This window comes from Myxocyprinus asiaticus, chromosome 30, assembly GCF_019703515.2.
Source record: "Myxocyprinus asiaticus isolate MX2 ecotype Aquarium Trade chromosome 30, UBuf_Myxa_2, whole genome shotgun sequence".
Classification (NCBI taxonomy): Eukaryota; Metazoa; Chordata; class Actinopteri; order Cypriniformes; family Catostomidae; genus Myxocyprinus; species Myxocyprinus asiaticus.
Genome location: NC_059373.1, coordinates 29,414,126 through 29,435,023, shown reverse-complemented (window position 1 = coordinate 29,435,023; position 20,898 = coordinate 29,414,126). Strand labels below are relative to the sequence as shown.

Here is a 20,898-nt window from a genome sequence, read left to right as displayed (position 1 = left end):
ATATTTTTCTTGCAGTATTCACAAATGATGTGAATAACTCAACCCCATCACATGTTGACAGTGACAAATGTGAAAGGGTTGTGTGTGACGGGGTTGTGTTTTTATTTGTTGTTGTTGCTCAAAATGGCCACTGTTCCTTGTGTGAAGTAGGACAGAAGACCAAATTGTTATGGGCTGAAAATGGTTGGTATGATGGGGCTTTTCTTTAAAAAAAAAAAAAAAAAAAAAAAAAACATGCATTTTTGGTAAAATATCTTTCTCAGCAAATGAACACAAATAAATGTCACATTAATGACAAATTATATATAGTGTGCACATTTTATTTTTATTTTTTCTAGGTATAAATTCAGTGAATTGCCTCAGGATGCAATAATTATTTTCATTCATTATAACAGTAATGAACTGGCCATGGAGACAGTGTTAGGATCCATGTGCAGGAAGTTTATTAAAGTACACAAGCAAACAATCCAAATCGGCAGTCAGATAAATCCAATATACCAAACAATCAGTCCAATCAGGCAAACAAAACAAAGGATAACCCCAAAAGCAGTAAATCCAGTAAAGGCAATGGAAAAACGCTTGGTAAGGCAGGGTAAACTGGCAATACTTCGCAAAGAAACAATGGAGGTGAATGACTATTTACTGTATAGCTGATGAAAACAGGAAATGAGCAGAGAAGAAATGCGAGAGATCAGTTTTCGGGAGAGGGCTCCCTCTGGTGGTTGGTAGGAGGGGTAACAAACTCAGATATTACAATAATGGACATTACAAAATCTTGTAAAAGCTGTTAACATTTCACTATAGTGGACCATTATTTTAAAATGTCTGGGGGACTGAAATATTACCAAATTCTAGGAATTACCCTTTTTGTTGAAACGGACTGCCTCAAAATATCTATCTTGTATCAAACAAGCCAATAAGTAAGGCTTCACTGATCTCCGAAACATCTATTTAGATCGGTTACATCTATTAAAAGCAGATGGGGTAATCAGCAGGCATGGAAGGAATTTGGCACCGCTAGCCCTTCTAAACAAACACTCACTCCTTGATACCTCACTTTTTGTCTAAAATGACTCTCTTGGAGCTTTCTGTTCCCAGTTGATTTCAGTCCTCTCCATGCTTAATGATCGCCAGGCTTTCAGATCAGAGTGAATGTAGGTCAGTGCTGTTTTGGAAACCACTAAAGTGATGTCAGTTTTCACAGATTGGTCCCTATTGGAGACTTGTCTCTCTTGTGTAGCCACCCCTCTTGAATTCTTTTTCTTCTTTTTTTTTTTTCTTTTTTTTTTTTGTGCATGTCATGTGCAGACCCTGCACTTGCTGCCCGTAAGGTACTGATCTTATTTTTTGCATACATTTTTCCCCTTAGTTTCTTATTGGTTCTTGAGAGCAGGTCACCTCCCAGAGGACCCAGTGGTTACTGATTAGCTTGAGTTGGAACCCGGGCTGTACAAGCTCATGTTTCTTTCTCCTAGTGTTTATTAATAAATGTAAACAGATTAAAAGTTGCCTTGGAGACCTGCAGCATATGTTTTAGCTCAGACAGAGAGAGGCCAGTCTGTCCTGTTTTCTTGTTCAGTTGGCTACCAGCTCTAAACTTTGGGTCCGCTTCATGGTTATTGTCCTGGAACTTTGTTATTTGAGTTTAGGTGAGTTTATACATTTATAACAGGCTACTGTTCAACGGCTTTGCCTTGGCACATTATCCTACCTCTATTTCTATTTCTGCCTCTATCTCTTGAGCGATCCTATATCTCTGCCTACTCACTGCACAGTGTCCTCATGGTGTTTCTTTCACACTCAAAAATATACAAAGCTGAAGGTTACTTGTATCTACTTTGTGCATTGATAACAGTTATTTAATTAAGTCGCCTCAAAACAACACGTTCAAGTAAAAATCGTTAAAAAAAAACAAAAACAAGCAACAGTTGAAGGCAAAGAAAATTGTATATTGTATATTGTATACCGTGCATGTGTAAACATGATGAGCAGTTGTTCGGAATGGGAATTTCGAGGCACTGGTGGAATGCGCTCTGTCTGTTCATGCTGTCAGCAGCTGCTCTCTGTGCCCCACCAAGACTTGCATGAGAAATGCCAGCCCTGTCTATCAAGATGCATGAATGTCTATCAAGATGAGGAAGTTCAATGTTTTTCAGAGGTCTACTGCCAGTGATTGACAGTCTTTTGTTGAAGTTATGTGTATGTTGACATTTTATTCACTTCCTGGTTATATCATGTCTGCAGATGAAAGATCATGCATGTACATGTTCTTCATCACTGATCAGTGGTCCATTTTCACATGTCAATCTAAGCTCTTCATATGGTCACACAGTGTATAAGTGTGTTTCATTATCAGTCAGCTGTTCGTCAAGTTTATGCAGATGTCCTGAAATGACGTATTAGCTTCAGATTTCCCCTCACCATCATTGCTGGGGCAGCAGGTGCTTTTTTAAAAGTGGGGAAGCACACACTATTATTTTTGGTGTCTGCAATGTTGCTCCTCAAAGCTGCTCAAACTACTCTTCAGGTAGTGACATTGCTCAAAAATAATTAACTAAGTTCAAAACTGCTTTTGTAATAAAATATCTGATTATGAAAGCTGAAATATATGTGAAACGTCAGATAGCAAATAACTGTGCGTGTATCTCTAAACTGCCCAACAAGACTCTGCGCTTGACAGAAGTATTTTAACATGCCATGCGCTGTCAATCACCGTTTCAATTATTTTCCATTTGTCCCGCCCATTTGAGAGCTCGACCAATCATAGAGAAGCCGGACTTCCAGGCAGGACAAAAATATGCTGATTGAAAGTCCAATTTCCAAAAGGCTTTCAGATGCATATCTAATGCAAATAACGCTCATGAAGTTCCTGTAGACTCCTAAGGTGTGTTCCAATAGGCCGACAGTGTCCTGCGAAGTGGACATCACACAGTATTCAGCCATCTTAAGTGAGATTCCAGTCGGAAGGGAGCATAAATGTTAAGTTGGAATGGCACTCTACATGGCATAGGAAATAAGTGTACATAGATGGAGAGGGAAATTTACCCACCAGTCATTGCAAACCATCAGAGTACTAACATGGTGTGGCTAAAATAAACGCTAAAATAAAAAAAACAAAAGGGGTTTGAGACACTGCATGGCATTTTAATTAGCCTAATTTACCTTAGGTGTGCTTTCTATGGGTTGTGCGTGAGAGCAAAGCGGCCGTTACATCTATTTTTATAACATAGGTCATGTAACGGTTAAGAAGATATGCAGATTATAAAATAATCAAACAATATTTAATATTTATATTAAAAAGCAACAGTCATTTTACCTATGGGTTACAAGTCTGGAGAAATATATTAATTTGAAATATAAAAAATTTGTTTTTAACAATAATACACTTGGAAGTATTTATAACATATATACAGTATAAAGATGTAAGGTTATTTATATTACATTTATATTGGTTCACACAAGTATATTGTGTCATCCTACTGGATAGCCAAAATCTGTATGACTCAAGCATTGTCTGAGTCCGATGACATTGCATGGTATTCCAAATGAACTAATTTTGTCAAATGAAGTAACTTTAAACCGATATCCCATGCTGAGTTAGTAGAGAGCAGTGAACACTGCACAGGGACCTTGCAATTGGAATGCAGTTCTAGAGAAGCACGGCATACAGTTGGGACTCAAAATGACGTGTTTAGAGCCTCTCATCCAATGAACATCAATATTTCCTCCTTGAAATCTAAAAGGTACAGGTATTTGCCATAGACACCCGCTGAAGCACAGCTTCAATAACTTTATTCGCTAAAATATTGAAATGCACAAAGAGTAAAATGCAACTTATATAGATTTATTTGTACTTATATTATACTCATCATTGCAGCATTTCTTATGACATTTTAGGGGAAACTGTATTTCATATGTAGTCCAAAATAATTGCCACTGCATCATTGTTCTTTCTTTTTTTGCATCACAAATCACATATGTACACATCAATTGTGCATACATTTGTTTACAGATGTCTAAAATTAACTTTCTTGCTAACCACAAAAATGTTAATGATTCGACCAATGTATCAAGTCTTTCGAGCAATTCAGAACTCTCCAAGTCTTTGTCTGATCTAGATTTAACTGGTATTCAAAAACCATTAACCCAATTTCACATTTGGTCTTGGTAGGGCAAGATATACAATGGAGGACCAGGAGGTTGACTTTGAGCAAGTTTATGGGTCTCTATCAGAGACAGAGGGAAAATATGAGCCCTTATTTATTGATGAGGAAGACGAAGACTACTTTGAAGATTGCTTGGAAGAGGCTGCCCTAGCTCTGCCTGGAGAGTCCTTGCCTTCCTCACAACACTGCAGAGAAGCTTTACAAGCTGAGTTTAATGGACTTATGCAACAGATGTTGGCACAGTTAGATATTTTTGATGCAACCCATTCAAATACATCTACACCACTGCCTTTAATTTCAGAAATAGAGAAAAAGAACACAAATGGACTCACGTTTGGAGAGACGTGCATTCCAGAGAAAGAGAAAACTGTGTATTTGGCTAAAGATGAAGCTCTGAGCTTTCCACTTGAGCCATGGCCTGATTTGTGTACTACCATGGAAATAAAAAAGCTGCGAGCAGCATTTGAGAGCTGTATTGAGGAGGTAGGCCAGTTGGAGCACAGAAGGGATGAGTTGGTACAGGAGCTGCTAGAGCTTGAGGAGCCCATGGCCCAGGAGCTGCAGACTGTGAGGGAAGCTTTGGGGAAGGAACAAGGCCTCCTGTCCAAAGTCAGACTACAGAAACAGAACCTGCAAGAGGAGACTCAAATGACAAAGAGACACCTGTTCATAGCTGCCCGAGACTGTACACAGAAACAAGTAGAGCTTGAAATACAACAGAAAGAGGTGGAGCAGCTCAACCAAGCTCAGGTAGTGTTGCATGAACCATAAGGTCTAGATTTCATGCAGATTGGTGCATGTTTATTGATACTGTATTTTTAAACTTCTCCAGAAAAGATTTAAGATTCTGCTCAAGGTTTGTTCAGTTCAACTGAATCAGAATCTTCGTAAGCACTACAAGGAGGAGTTTTTATTAAAGTCCTCTTTATCTGTTTTTTAAGTGTAACTAAATTCCTGTCACTCATAATGTGTAATGGACTCGACATGGAGGCGAAGGTAGAATCCATATGCAAGAAGTTTATTACAATCAGCAGACAAATCCGAGACACAAGGCATAGACGTAATCGTTGAAACAGGCAAAGTATTCGTTACACAGTTAATCAGTCCAACCAGGCAAACAGAGCAAAACAGTAATCCAAAATCAGTAATCCAGTAAAGCAGGCACAATGGTCATAACAAGTAGGCAATTAACAGGCAATTAACAGGCAATGAGAATAACGCTTGGTAAGGCAGTGAAACTGGCAATACCTCGCAAAGTCATAATGGAAGAGCATGGCTATTTATATGGTTCAAACAGGAAGTAACAATAAAAGAAATGGTACAGTGTCAGTATTTGGGAGAGGGCTCCCTCTGGTGATCGGCTGAAGGGATACCAGCCTCATTCGTTACAGAACCACCACCCCCACCCCAGTTCTTCTTCTGGGTCATCCCCTTGATCGTGGTGCAGGACGATTCGGGTGCGCTCGGTGGAAGTCATGGATCAATGATGGGTCCAAAATGTCCTTGGTGGCTACTCAAGATCTCTCCTCTGGTCCATAACCTTACCGGTCTACCAGGTACTGCATCTTGCCCCCTCGACGACACGAGTCTATGATCTCTCTGACTATGTAAGTAGGTGATCCGTCTATCTCCAATGGAGGAGGAGGCTCAGGATATGTGGTTCCGGGGTCAGATGTCGGGTGGACAGGTTTCAACAATGACACATAAAAGGAAGGAGAGATGCGGTAGTTAGCTGGTAGCTCCAGTCGGTAAGTTACAGTATTGATTCTGAATGGACCAACATACTTGGGGCTAAGTTTCCTGCAGGGTAGCCGCAACTTGAGGTCTCGTGTAGATAGCCAGACTCTCTGGCCAGGTTGATAGTCGGGGTGGGGACGCCTCCGTCGATCAGCTCGGATCTGTTGGGCCCAAATGGCCCACTGCAATTGGACGTGTGCACTGTCCCACACTTGATCGCTCCGCCTGGTCCAATCATCCACCGCTGGCACCATAGAGGGTTCACCCGACCAAGGGAACATAGGAGGTTAGTAGCCCAGTACACACTGGAAGGGAGTGAGTCCAGTAGATGAGTGCGTGAGGGAGTTCTGGGCGTATTCAGCCCATGGGAGGAAGTCACTCCACCTCTGTTGTTCTCGACTGCAGTAAGACCTGAGGTATCTGCCGATTTCCTGGTTTAGTCTCTCCACCTGTCCATTTGCCTGAGGATGATAACCAGACGCGAGGCTGATGTTGATGTCCAGCTGTTTACAGAAAGCCTGCCAGACTCTGGAAGTGAACTGTGGTCCCCGGTCAGACACTATGTCTTCTGGCAGACCATAGATCCTGAAAACTTGGTGGAACAGAGTTTTAGTGGTTTCCATAGCAGTGGGTAGACCTTTCATGGGGATTAGTCTGCATGACTTAGAGAAATGATCAATGATAACAAATATGGTGGTATACCCATTGGAGTTTGGTAGATCGGTGATGAAGTCGATGGACAGTTGGGACCAGGGTCTCTGAGGGATAGGCAGTGGCTGTAGCAGGCCGGCTGGCAGTTCTCTGGGACATGCTTTAACATATGCAGTGACATCATTAATAATTGAAGGCCATCAAAATGAGTTACGAACCAGGCTTATTGTTTTCTGGATGCCAGGGTGTCCAGTGCTGAGGGAGGTATGGATCCATTGGATTTTGTTTGGCGTAGAGTGCGTGGTACGTACTGTTTTGTTGGAGGGCATTCAGGTGGTGCAGGGTCTGCTTGTTGGGCTCTTTGGATCTCTTCCATGATGTCCCAGCTTATGGGTGCGATGATGAAAGTAGGTGGGAGTATAGATTCGTTTTGAGGTGTGTTGTGAAGGGGATCATGATGACGGGAGAGAGCATCAGCTTTGTAGTTCTTACTGCAAGGGAGGTAGGTGACTGTGAATTGGAATCTTGTGAAGAAGAGAGACCATCGGGCTTGTCGTGGATTAAGACGTTTTGCTCCCTTGATGTATTCGAGGTTCTTATGGTCTGTGAGTACTTGGAATGGATGGACAGAACCTTCAAGCCAATGGCACCACTCTTCTAGCGCAGCCTTCATGGAGAGTAGTTCTTTGTTTCCAACATCATAGTTCCTTTCAGCTGAGTTCAGTTTACGGGAAAAGAAGGCACAAGGATAAAGTTTTCCAGGGTTACCGTGGCATTGAGAGAGAACCACCCCTATGCCGCAGTCTGAGGCATCCACATACACAGTGAACGATTGGTTAGGATCTGAGTGCTTGAGAATGGGTGCGGTCGTGAAACTTGTCTTGAGGGTGTCGAAGGCTTTTTGAGTAGAGTCACTCCATGGTAGCTTGGATGGTTTTCCTTTGAGCAAAGACGTTAAGGGGGTAGAGATGAGATGTAGTTGTGGATAAACCTCCTGTAGAAGTTCGCAAAACCCAGGAAACATCGGAGCTCCTTATCAGTATTGGGTCTTGGCTGCTCCGTGACTGCATTGATCTTGGAGTCATCCATCTCAACACCTCTATGGCTAATGATATACCCTAAGAAGGATGTATGGGTAACATGGAACTCACATTTCTCTGCTTTCACGTAGAGTTGGTGTTTCAGCAGGTGGGAGAGGACCATTTTAACGTCTTTGATGTGTTGTGCTTTATCTTGAGAGTAAATGAGTATGTCGTCAATATAGGCAATGACAAATCTGTTGAGGAGGTGTCTGAAGATCTCATTGATGAATGACTGGAACACAGCTGGTGCGTTGGCCAGGCTATAAGGCATCACCTGGTATTCATAGTGCCCCCTAGTGGTGATAAATTCGGTTTTTCCACTCGTCTCCCTCTCTGATACGAATCAGGTTGTATGGACCTGGACTTGAGCTTGGTTCTCAGGACTTTCGACGCTGGTAGTCAAACATGGCATGGTGACTGTGACATAAAGACAATTAGACTGACAATAATCTGACCATTGTTTTAACTCACTCTGGTTCCAGGAGATGATGGGATCATGGATAGCCAGCCATGGATGACCCAGGATGAGAGGATACTTGGGTGAGTTGATGATATAAAGAGATGTGATCTCTGTATGAAACAATCAAATCTGTAGTGTCACTGGAACTGTTTGGTGAGTGATGCCTGTGCCTATAGGTGCATTATTCACAGCAGTAATGTTAATGGTGGGTATACAAGGTACTGCAGGGATATGGAGTTCCCATACTAGACCTTGGTGAATTAAATTCCCGGCAGCCCCTGAGTCGATGAGTCGACACATTTCAGTGTATCACCAAAGGAGAGCTCAATGGGAAGAGTGAAACTGTGTTGTGTGGGAGATTAAATATTCATGGTATTCACAATAGTCCTGGACTCTTGATATTTCTTGCCTTTGTGAGGGCATGTGGGGTTTCGATGACTTCTTTCACCACAGTAATAACACAGTCGCTCTTTATGACGATGACCGTGTTCTTCATCAGAAACTCTGGTATAGGTGATCTGCATCGGTTCAGGAGCTTCGGGGCATGCCTGGACTTGACTTTGGATTGATGGTTGTGACTTGGAGCTAATCCTTAAGCGTGGCAAATTACGCAGTAAATTATCAATCCTTACTGCCAATGAAATGAATTCAGTGAGTGTTGAATCCTCATTCTTACATGCAAGTTCGGCCTGCAGATTGTAGTTCAGTCCCTCTCTGAACACAGTCTTGAGGGCAGTCTCATTCCATCCATTTTGGGCTGCTAATATCCTGAAGTGTATGGCAAAGTCACCTGCAGAACGTTAACCCTGGTGTACATGAAGCAGCTGAACAGAGACATCTTTACCTCCCTCTGGGTATTCAGATACTTCATGGGTCTGGGAAGTGAAGTAATCAAATGACGTTTGAAGCTGATTATCACTCTCCCAAACAGCTGAGGCCCAGTCTAGTACTTTACCAAATAAAATAAAATAAAATCACTTTTATTGTCACACAACCATATACACAAGTGTAAAAGTGAGTGAAAGTCTTGGGTGCAGTTCCAATCAACATAGCAGTCATGACAGTGATGAGACATATACCAATTTACAATAAACAGATGTACACATCACAATTTACATATCTAATATACACATAATTACAGTATACAAATATACAAATAATAATATACAATGTACAGTATACAATACACACAATATAGAGTATTGTACAGTATACGATACACACAATATAGAATACACATACACACAATATAGAATACACTTTATACAATAAAAATAGTATATATAGTATATATAAAATATACAGTAGGTTGTATTGTACTGTATTGACATTCAGGCTGTCGGTTGATAGTCAGTTGCTCCTGTGTTGTTAAGAGAAAATAATTTATGACAGTCCAGTGTGAGACAATAAGATTAATAAAGTGCAGTGCTGATGTATATTGATCGTGACAGATCAAGAGTTCAAAAGTCTGATTGCTTGGGGGAAGAAGCTGTCATGAAGTCGGCTGGTGTGGGTCCTGATACTCTGACCCCAGCCTAGCTGGGATATGTGAAAAAGAAGAATTTCACTGTATATGTGCAAATGTATAATGTGTGATAAATAAATAAAATTATAATTAATTAATTATAAATTATAATTGATACTGTGATACCACCTGCCTTATGGTAGTAGTGAGAGCAGCCCATGGCTTGGTTGGCCTGGAGTCTCTGATGATCCTCCGAGCTTTTTTCACACACCGCCTGGTATATATGTCCTGGAGGGAGGAAAGCTCACCTCCAATGATGTGTTTGGCAGTTCGCACCACCCTTTGCAGGGCTTTGCGGTTGTGGGCGGTGCTATTGCCATACCAGGCAGTGATGCAGCCAGTCAGGATGCTCTCTACAGTGCTGATGTAGAACCATATGAGGATGTGTCTGTTCATTCCAAACTTCCTCAGCTGTCTCAGGAAGAAGAGGTGCTGATGAGCCTTCTTCACAACGGCCTCAGTGTGGACGGACCATGTGAGTTCCTCAGTAATGTGGACACTGAGGAACTTGAAGCTGCTGACTCTCTCCACCTGTGCTCCATTGATGGTGATGGGACTGTGTTCTCTGTCTTTTCTCCTGAAGTCCACCACAAGCTCCTTTGTCTTGCTGATGTTGAGGGAGAGGTTGTGCTCCTGACAACAGTGTGTCAGAGTGTGCACCTCCTCTCTGTAGGCTGTTTCATCATTGTCAGTGATCAGACCTACCACCGTTGTATCATCAGCAAACGTAATGATGGCATTGGAGCTGTGTGTTGCCACACAGTCATGTGTGTTCAGGGAATACAGGAGTGGGCTGAGAACACAGCCCTTTGGGGCTCCAGTGTTGAGGGTCAGTGATGAGGAGATGTTGTTGCCCATTCTAACCACCTGGCGTCTGCTTGTCAGGAAGTCCAGGATCCAGCTGCACAGCAAGCTGTTTAAGCCTAGAGCCTGGAGTTTCACATAAAGCTTGGAGGGCACTATGGTGTTGAATGCTGAGCTGTAGTCTACAAACAGCATTCTCACATAAGTGTTCCTTTTTTCCAGGTGGGAGAGAGCAGTGTGTATTGTAGATGCAATGGCATCATCAGTGGAGTGGTTGTTGCGGTAAGCAAACTGCAATGGGTCCAGTGATGGAGGCAGCACAGAGCAGATGTAATCTCTGATTAGTCTCTCAAAGCATTTGCTGATGATGGGGGTCAGAGCAACAGGACACCAATCATTTAAGCAAGTGATTTTGGATTGCTTTGGTACAGGCACAATGGTGGACGTTTTAAAGCATGTGGGGACCACAGACAAGAAGAGGGAAAGGATGAAAATATCCGTAAAAACACCAGCCAGTTGGTTCGCGCCATGCTCTGATGACACGGCCCGGAATGCCATCTGGACCCGCGGCTTTACGGATATTCACCTGTTGGAAGGATCAGGTTACATCCGCTACAGAGATGGAGAGTGAACTAACCTCTGTAGCTTCGGCCGCAAGAGCTCTCTCTGCGAGGGTGGTGTTATTTCCCTCGAAACGAGCATAAATAGTATTTAGCTCATCCGGGAGAGAGGTAGCGGTGTTCACGGCGGAGTTTTTATTCCCTTTGAAGTCCGTGATGATATTAATTCCCTGCCACATGCTTCTAGAGTTGGTGGTGTTAAACTGTCCTTCAATCTTGTCCCTGTACTGGCGTTTGGCTGCTCTGATAGTTTTGCGGAGTGCATAACTGGTTTGTTTATGCTCCTCCGCGTTCCCTGAATTAAAAGCGGAGGTCCGCGCATCAAGTGCAGCGTGAACATTGCTATTTATCTATGGCTTCTGGTTGGGGTAGATCCATATAGTTTTGGTTGGAACAACATCCTCTACGTACTTTCTGATGAAACACGTTACGCTATCAGCGTAAATCTCGATGTCGTCAACAGAGGCGGACCGGAACATCTCCCAGTTCACGTGATCAAAACAGTCTTGTAGCGTAGAGTCTGATTGGTCCGAGCAGCACTGGATCGTTCTGAGGGTGGGTGCTTCCTCTTTCAGTTTCTACCTGTAAGCGGGCAGAAGCAGAATGGAAGAGTGGTCCGATTTGCCAAATGGTGGGTGGGGGAGGGATTTGTAGCCATCCCGGAAGGGAGAGTAGCAATGGTACAAAACCCGGTCCCCTCGTGTGTTGAAACTGATGTGTTGGTGGTATTTTGGTGCAATTGATTTCAAATTGGCTTTGTTAAAGTCCCCGGTCACAATGAACGCTGCTTCAGGGTGCACGGTTTTCTGCTTGCTTATACTTCCATACATTTCCTTGAGTGCCCGGTCTGTGTTGGCTTGTGGGGGGATGTACACAGCTGTGATAATGACTGCTGTGTATTCCCTTGGTAGCCAGAATGGTCAACACAGAAGCATGATAAATTCCAGATCAGGAGAGCAGAAAGACTTGATAGAATGTACGTTCCTCTGATCACACCAGGATTTGTTGATCATAAAACATACACAACCACCTCTGCTTTTACCTAAGAGGACTTTCACTCTGTCCGCTTGGTGCACGGAGAACCCCGTGGGTTCGATGGCTGAATCTGGAATCTCTGCAGACATCCAAATTTCTGTAAGGCAGATAATGCAGCAGTCCCTCGTCTCTCGTTGGAAAGAGATCCACGCTCTCAGCTCGCAGAGCTTGTTGTCCAGAGACTGAACATTTGCCAGTAGAATACTGGGTAGCAGGGGTCAATATGCACAATGTCTTACTCTGATGAGAACGTCGGCTCTATTTCCCCTTTTCCTTCTGCGTTTCTGCGGCCGGGCTGCCCAGACAAAGGGCTCCGCTGGCGTGTTTGTAAACAGCAGGTCGGCATTGAGGTATTTAAAGTCTGGTTTTCGGTGTGCTATTGCAGAACCAATGTCCAAAAGTGTTTGTCTGTCGTAGACAATAAGGCAGACAACATCCAAGAAAAAAAAACATAGAATTGTAAACAAAATAAACAAAAAACTGCAGTGTTGTGTAGGAGCTTGCAACGCAGCAGCCATGCTCGGTGCCATCTTGAGTCCAATGTAATCCAGTAAGTAATTTCATCATAAATGCACTTTTCTTGGACTCCTGACTGAATGACTCTTGTTGATTGGAGAAATATACTTTACATTGACATAAAAATCCCTTACATTTCTCTAGCGAGCCATCAAACTTATCAGGAAGAGCGAATCTTACCGGTGTAGCTTGTGGAGATGGAAGAGAACAGATATAGTGGGTGAGGTTCTCATTTTCAGCTCTTACTTTTGAGCAGTTCGCTCTAGTGAGCGAATGCAGCCTGGAGCTGAGAAACTTCCACTGGATTCATTGGTGGCGAAGTATTCTGTAATGGACTCGACATGGAGGCGAAGGTAGAATCCATATGTAAGAAGTTTATTACAATCAGCAGACAAATCCAAGACACAAGGCAGAGACGTAATCGTTGAAACAGGCAAAATAGTTGTTACACAGGTAACCAGTCCAACTAGGCAAACAGAGCAAAACAGTAATCCAAAATCGGTAATCCAGTAAAGCAGGCACAATGGTCATAACAAGTAGGCAATAAACAGGCAGTGAGAACAACACTTGGTAAGGCAGTGAAACTGGCAATACTTCGCAAAGTCATAATGGAAGAGCATGGCTATTTATATGGTTCAAACAGGAAGTAACCATAGAAGAAATGGTACAGTGTCAGTATTCGGGAGGGGTCTCCCTCTGGTGGTTGGCTGAAGTGATACCAGCCTCATTCGTTACATAATGTCACATAAATAGAATGCAACAGCTGGGTTCCAGAAGTATAAGGGGCCGTTTGCATGACAATGTTTTCAACTAAAAACGGAAAACTTTTTATGCGTTTTGGCTGTTCGTTTACATGAAAACGGCATTTTGGGACCTGAAAACGCAAACTTTTGAAAACGGGTTTCAAAATGCAAGTTTTTGAAAACGATGCCGTTATCGTCTCCGTGCAAACAAACAAAAACGCGAATTTGTGAAACCGATGACGTCATGCGCACGCGTATTACGTGTTCAGTCTACAGGCATGCGCGCGAGTACTTCAAAAAAACATGCGAGACATTCAAAACTTCAATGGTGGACTACAGGACTGTGTTTGTGCTGCTCAGGATTTTGAGTTTATTGACGCTTCTCCAGCAAAGTGTAGATCTTCATTGTTTGTTTTCACCGCTCTGTGGAAGAATGCTTATGTGCGCAGGCGCATAGTGTTTCTTTACAAAGTAAAGCTACAAACTACTGGCCTGGCATGCATAATACAGCATTTTTAGTAGTTTTCGTGGATCCACGTGAACAGGGATTGTTTTGACAATGTTGTTGTCTGTACGCAAAACTTTTCAAAAACCCAAAGGAAAAACTTTTCCGTTTTTAGTACATCATTGTTGTGTAAACGTACCCTAATTCCCAACTATTTTTTCCATAGTGGAACTGTTCATTAACAATAATTTATAAACATTTAAAGACAGACCTACCATGAGCTCAAGGATTGATAACTGATGCTTCTTAAAGCTTTAAGTTTGTGTTACTTTAACTTCATTTTTTAAAAGAAATCATGTTTAATAGCAGAATTCCTAATGAGGAACTACACTACCCATGAATCCTGAAATGAAAGATACATCAATCAGAGAGTTGCGGCGAACAAAGCATGCCAAAAGAGCACTGCAGCAACCGCCCACCTCCATGACGCACTGTGTAGAGGGCACAAATGTGAAAACTAGTCCTACATGTAACATAGGCCCTAAATGTAATAACTTTTGGTCTTGTAATTAATAAATGCCCTAAACGCAAACACTTTTGGTTCTAAATGTAATTAAGGAATCTAAATGTAATGACTTATGGTTGTACATGTAATAAACACCCTTAATGAAATAACTGTTTGTTCAAAATGTAATAAAGGCTAAATGTATTGGTCCTAAATTTAATAAAAGTGCTAATTTTGGTTGTAGATATAAAACCTTTGGGTCCTAAATGCAATAATGGGTTTAAATATAATACAAGTTGGGCATAAAAGGGTGTAAATGTGATAACTCATTTTTCCCCTTAATTCCCTTTGTTAAGGGGTTAAAAATATATATTCACTTGCAGTCACAACAAGAGGAATAGTAAGGCAGACTTGCATGCAATATTTGACATATAGTAAGAAATTTTTATCTCAAATGTTGTTAATGTTTAATAAACAGTTATTCATACCTCTTTTAATCAAAAACATTAAATGCCATTATTCATGTTGCTGCAACAACAGACTATTATAGTGAGATTAAAAGTGGGAGTATGCCATTTTGCCACAGGTGTCAAAAGAACAGGCTGCTCCAATTGTGATCTCAGCTGCTAAAAGAAGTCTCATAAAAAATAATAATAAAGGAGATGTAAACATTTATAACTAACTGATAAATGGTTTTTTGGTGTAAAATTAAATAATTATTACAATTATGGCCTTCATAACATTATTACATTTGAGTTTAGGTGAGTTTATACATTTATAACAGGCTACTGTTCAATGGCTTTGCATTGGCGCATAATCCTACCTCTATCTCTTGAGCGATCCTATATCTCTGTCTACTCACTGTATGTCCTCATGGTGTTTCGTTCACACTCAGAAATATAGAAATCTGAAGGCTACTTGTACATCTACTTTGTGCATTGCTAACAGTTATTTCATTAAGTTGCCTCAAAACAACACGTTCAAGTAAAAATCGTTAAAAAAAAAAAAAAAAAGCAACAGTTGAAGGTAAAGATAATTGTATATTAACAAAACATGTAACAACAATTAATACATTCCGGATCTTTATGACATTTAGCAACAAACATTTTTACATTTAGGGTTGTTATTACAACTAGGACTAAAAGTGTTTGCATTTAGGGCCTTTATTACATTTAGGAATAACTTTGTATTACATTTAGGGCTCTTTATTACATTTGTGCCCTCAACAATGCTTCATGGGTTTGTAGTTCATACCTTTATTAAAGTCGCTCAGTACACAGTTTTGTACAGTTTTGTCTTTTTTTCCAAATACGTTCAGTATTTGCTTCAAATCAAGCTTGCTATCTTGTGATTCACCTTAGAGCTGGTTGATTTGGTTCATGGCTTGGAACTCTTTCATGAAATACTTTATGAAATCCTTAAAAAAAATGATTGGAAAAACACTTCTGGAACCAAAGTGGGCAGGCACTGTTGCTTTCTATTATGAAAAATGAGTGTCCAATCAACTTTAAATATATTCAACAAATCTCTGACTCAGGAGGAGCTGAACGCCTTTGTTGTTAAGCTGACCGAGGAGATCACCAAACTTCATGCAGATCACCAAAATGACCTGCAGGCCCTGCAAAAGCAGCAGAGCAACATCACTCAAGAGTCCAGCAAAAAGAAAACCCACTCTTATGTGACACAAGGAAGAAGGGCCTCTTGTGACCTACAGCAATACCTGCAAGGAGGGATCAAAGCTCTGGAGGAGTTTTACGAGCCCCGGTTAGTGTCCCTACTGAAGAGACGAGAGGCCACGGTGGATGCCCTCAGTATGGCTAAAGAGCAGTGCCAGGAGCTGAAGGCCCAGCTAGGGCCACTGAGAGAAGAGGAGCAACTGCTGAGACTGCACAGGACTCGTCTAGAGGAGAGGATCAGACTAATGGAGGAGCAGAGGATGGAAAATGTGGAACAATATCAGGTGTGTAATGGAGTTAAAGTTGGGATTGTTGCTGAGCTTCTACAATTTTTAATTTGCATTACATATGTGTATAGTTTGCATGGTATTGAAAGTTTCAGGTCCTTTATTCAGGAAACAGTTGACCTTCTCGAGGAGAACAGCCGTGAAATAAAAACTGAGCTTCAGATCCAGATGAAGAAAACAGAAGAATTGGAAATGGTGAAAAACAGCATGTACAAAGAGCTGCTTCTCTACAGGCAAGTGCTTTGCAAATTATTTTTACTCATTGCATTCTGTAAAGCAATATAAGAGAAAATCCCATTTATTTTTTCCATAGACTAATTGATTTTCAAAGATAACTTATAAACATTTCAAGACAGACCTACCTTGTGCTTTGAGGTTGTTCAATGATGGAGTATTCTTTCGTTGAAGCCATCAGTCTGCATTATTTCAACTTCACTGTTTAAAAATCTTGTTTGATAGCAAAATTCCTGCTGAACAACTACATTACCCATGGTCCAGCAGAGAAAGCTTCACCAATCAGAGGACCGCAGCCAACGAAGCCCGCAAAACTAGCCCAGGGGCAACCTCCCAAATTAATGATGCACTGTGAATGATGCAAACGAGTCGGTCTCCCTTCACCCTTAAACTGCATATCTAATTGTATATATCAGAATATTTAGCAATAAATGTGCACTATATTGTTTCTATACTTAGAATTAACCACCTAAAATCAATTGTTTTATATATTCTCATAGTTTTTTATTCAATGACATAATTCGCAATGCTTCATGGGATTGTATTTTATGCCCTCATGAAAGACGGTAATTACACAGTCTTGTTCCTTTGTCTTTTTGTCCGATTTTCAAATAGTTTTTTTTTTTGTTTTTTTTACCTCAAAACAAAGTTTGTAATGTTGTGATTCATCTTGGAGCTGGCTGCTTTGGTTCATGGCTTACAACTTTTTTATATAGGATTTTATGAAAAGCCTATGCAAATAATCAGATTGCTGAAAAAGTGGGCGGAAACTGTTGCGCTCTATTAAACATCAAATATGTTTTGATTGGCTGACTGTTGTGTCGCAAAACATTTTCGGTAATGCGGATGAATTTCTTATTGTATGAATGCTGGAAAGTGCAGAGAACCTTGTCTCTTTGCACTTGTTTGGAAATGTTGTTAGGTGGCATATCTATAATTTACACCCTTATTGTTTTATAGAGAGAGCGTAAAGGGCCTCTGCAAGCAAGAGAAGACTCTGGTGGTGGAAAAAATCTAATTATCAAATATTTGTGTTATTGATGATCTTAAAAGTTGCTAAAAATGCTTTTGATAAATAGTTTTCATTGATAAATCCGAGCTGCCTGTCTTATTATTTATAATCAACAATAATCACAATATATCGAATGCACAGACATGCATGTTGATGTATTGCACAGACTTCAAGGCAGATTAATAGAAATAAAATTGTGCATTATGCATTAACTAATAGGGCCTTTTCCACTGGCAGTACTAAAGCCCGTTTTAGGTACTTTTCCCCTGGTCTAGTGCTTTTCTTTGCTTTCACACCTAAGGAACTATAGTTCCTCTAAGCCGTTTTAGGGGACATTTTTAGCTCCTACTCTGGGGTAGATACTTTTGGGGCATATAGGAACTGTGGGACTGTGGGAGGTGCTGCAGTCTGTGATTGGACAAACCCTGCATTGAGAAAGGAGAGGTGCTCCACAGCCACCAATAGTAAACAACTAGCTGCTAGCCTGCTACTGAGAGGACTGCACTCATTTTATAATTCCCTTAACAGATATAACATATAACAAACAAAATATCCAAAGAGAATTGCCCATTTCACATGTGTTTATGTGTGTGACTTCATGGGGAGACATGATTTGAGTTTTCATCGCATCTGTACTGTGTGATTATAAAGTAAATAAAGTGAATTCTGACTACATCGACTTTTTTCCTGGGATGACGGATATAAATAATAATATGTTTATCAAGAGTGGGTAATTGAACTTTATTATACACTAAACCATCATTAAATCTAGTTTACATGAGGGAAGTATTGTGTGACTGTTACTGCATGGTTAATTTGCATCAAGATGTCTTTTTTAAATCAATGAGTGAGTATTTCTGTACAGTAATGTATGTTGAGTCATAAAAGCCTTTATTGTTAAAGATCGTGTTGATAATTAGGTTTATAGTGCATTTTCATCATGTTGTCTGCTGAGTTCAGCATGTGTAATGTGATTAAAGAGCGCTTTTCGCCGCCTAGTCTCATCTCGCCGGCGACAGACAACATGAAGCACCGCGTGCGCATCTCACGAGCTCAGTTTAACTGTAAACTGAAGACACAGTCTGCACCCATAAACTGGAAAATGTTGCCTTCGGAGGCTGTCTAAGGATGGATGAAGTTAGGATGAAATAAGGTGCCTTTTAAACTGTTCAGAAAGTTCCATTCATCCAAAAACACTGTTGTTTAAACCATTAATTGATAAGGCAGCTGCCTACGTTTGTGAGTATGACTGCAAAAGGGGAAAAGTCTCCTCGAGTGTTCCGTTCCTCCTAAGAGTTCTCATCTAGAAAGTTACTAAGGGAAAAGTATCAGGACTGTAGGTGGAAAAGGGTCTACTGTTAACGAATGGAACCTTATTGTAAAGTGTTACCGAGTTGTGTGTCAGCCAGTGGAAAATAAAAAAAACTTTTATATCCAGTGGTGCTAGAGAACTGAGTGTTTTCTGTTATGGGACATATTTGGGCACTGTAATAAAACTCTCTAAATATACTGAAACAAGGTTAAAATGGGAAAGGAGGAGGCGGGAACCTGCTGAACAATCCAAGTAATATTTTAATACGAACTGAAACAAAAAGACAGAAAAAATATAAACGCACACATGGCAGCTGCATGTGGCTCTCTCTCTCCCGAACTGCCGCATTCCGCTGCACTTATCTCTCTCCTCTGCTGATTAGCCCGATTGGGGGCTAGGCGTGCGTAGTCACAGCCCGGCCCTGCCCTCCTTCTCGTCACACTCCTTTCCGGGGGGGGGGGGTTAGGTTTAGAGGAGAGGGAAAGGGCAAGGTGGAGCAAAAGAGAGAGAGAGGAGAGGAGAGAAAGAAAACTTGCTCACTGGTTCCCAGACACGCCGTTGCCTGGTCCTCGATCACTCCTCCACCCTCTTGCGGATGACAGCCGCTCCTCCCTGGGCAGACCGGAGCCAGTCCTCCGACCCCTGGCGGATGCCCCACCGTTCCAGGCGGCCGGCAGCGAGTCCCTCCTCCCCTTGTGGACGGCGGCCATTCCTCCGTGTTCATGAGGTCGGCAGCAACTCCTCCATCCCCCGGTGGATGGCCGCGGCTGCTCCTTTGGGTGGATGAGGGATTATAAGAAGATTAAGCAATTTTTTGGGTGTAACATGTCTTGTTCAAAGGTCTGTGATAAACCTGAGTGCAGATAGATTACAGGGATACAAACTCAGAATCAGTGACAGGTATTCCGGGGAGACTTGTGTCTCTGCAGAACAAAAATAGGCGTTTTCCAATCAGTGGGCGTTTTCAAACTAGAATGGGCGTTTTTCAACCGCTTTACAAAATTTGCCTACTACACTGAGATTCCCTACTTTCATTGGATAGTTCAGAAATGCCCAGCCTAGTTTGGAAACGCCCACTGATTACTGCATTGAGATTCCCTACATTCATTGGATAGTTGAAAAATGCCCATTCTGATTTGAAAACAACCACAGATTGAGAAACGCCCATTATTGTTCTGCAGAGACCTATACCAGAGATTATTTAGCAGAGACGGACCACTTCTATTAAAATTAATGGGAGAAACTGGAATGCTCAACCAATCAGCTCTGAGTGCCCAACGGTCAACAGATGTAGAAAGGCAGTCCCGCCTAACAGTTAAAAGAGTCAATCACCTTTTAGATACAGACAATGAACTGTCAATCAACTCCAGAATGCGCATGCACATTAGCTATACAACCTGGGAAAATTGTGTTTTTTTGCATAATATGAGGTTAAGAATCACAATTTATGATTCACGTATTTTATTGCTGATTTGAAATATGTTCTTTGATCGTAATCTTGACCAACCGTTTTTGAGATTTTGGTCTTTTTCCATTCAAGTAGATAGGAGCTGCACTGACATGACTGGAAATAGAATCCCAAGAGCGTTCCAAAGATGGCTGATAGCGGACTGACTTGCTAGAGAAATTTTGGTTATACTTCATTCTGGGGGCATGTTTTAATTTTAATTTTTTTTTTTTTTTAACCATTCAATCTGATGAGAGAGAGAGAGAGAGAGAGAGAGAGAGAGAGAGAGTGTTCCGATGGCAGTTGCAGTACAAAATATCAGCTCCTGCTGTAACTTATATTATTGCCAGAGAATGTATGTTTTTATGACTCAAACACTACTTAAATGATTGGAAACTAAAATAAGAACAAAAGAGGCAGAAGATTTTTAATGTAAGACCTCTAAGAAACTTGAAGATCACATTAAAAAATACATATAATTAATACATCTAACATCTAATACATCATACAATTAAAACAAGCTAACTGCTAGCAAAGCTAACATTCCATGGCAGTTTCCAAAAATGAAGAGGAGCTGGAGATAATACAGTACTGTGCAAAAGTTTTAGGCACTTGTGAAAAATGTTGTATAGTGAGAATAT

General features: G+C 41.3%; 1 protein-coding gene across 2 annotated transcripts; it reads left to right on the top strand.

The window, feature by feature from the left end:
• The first annotated feature begins 1,446 nt into the window (after window positions 1-1,446).
• Window positions 1,447-18,913, top strand: LOC127421128 (syncoilin-like). Of its 2 annotated transcripts, none has more exons than XM_051663918.1 (5): window positions 1,447-1,649; window positions 4,172-4,916; window positions 15,827-16,249; window positions 16,361-16,485; window positions 17,447-18,913. In XM_051663918.1, exons 2-5 carry the CDS (start codon window positions 4,185-4,187, stop codon window positions 17,502-17,504), a joined length of 1,338 nt encoding a protein of 445 aa, XP_051519878.1. In that variant the 5' UTR covers window positions 1,447-1,649; window positions 4,172-4,184; the 3' UTR covers window positions 17,505-18,913. The 2 variants fall into 2 exon arrangements, with proteins under 2 accessions (XP_051519878.1, XP_051519877.1); XM_051663917.1 differs by having other exon boundaries at window positions 16,712-18,913.
• The last annotated feature ends 1,985 nt before the right edge of the window (window positions 18,914-20,898 follow it).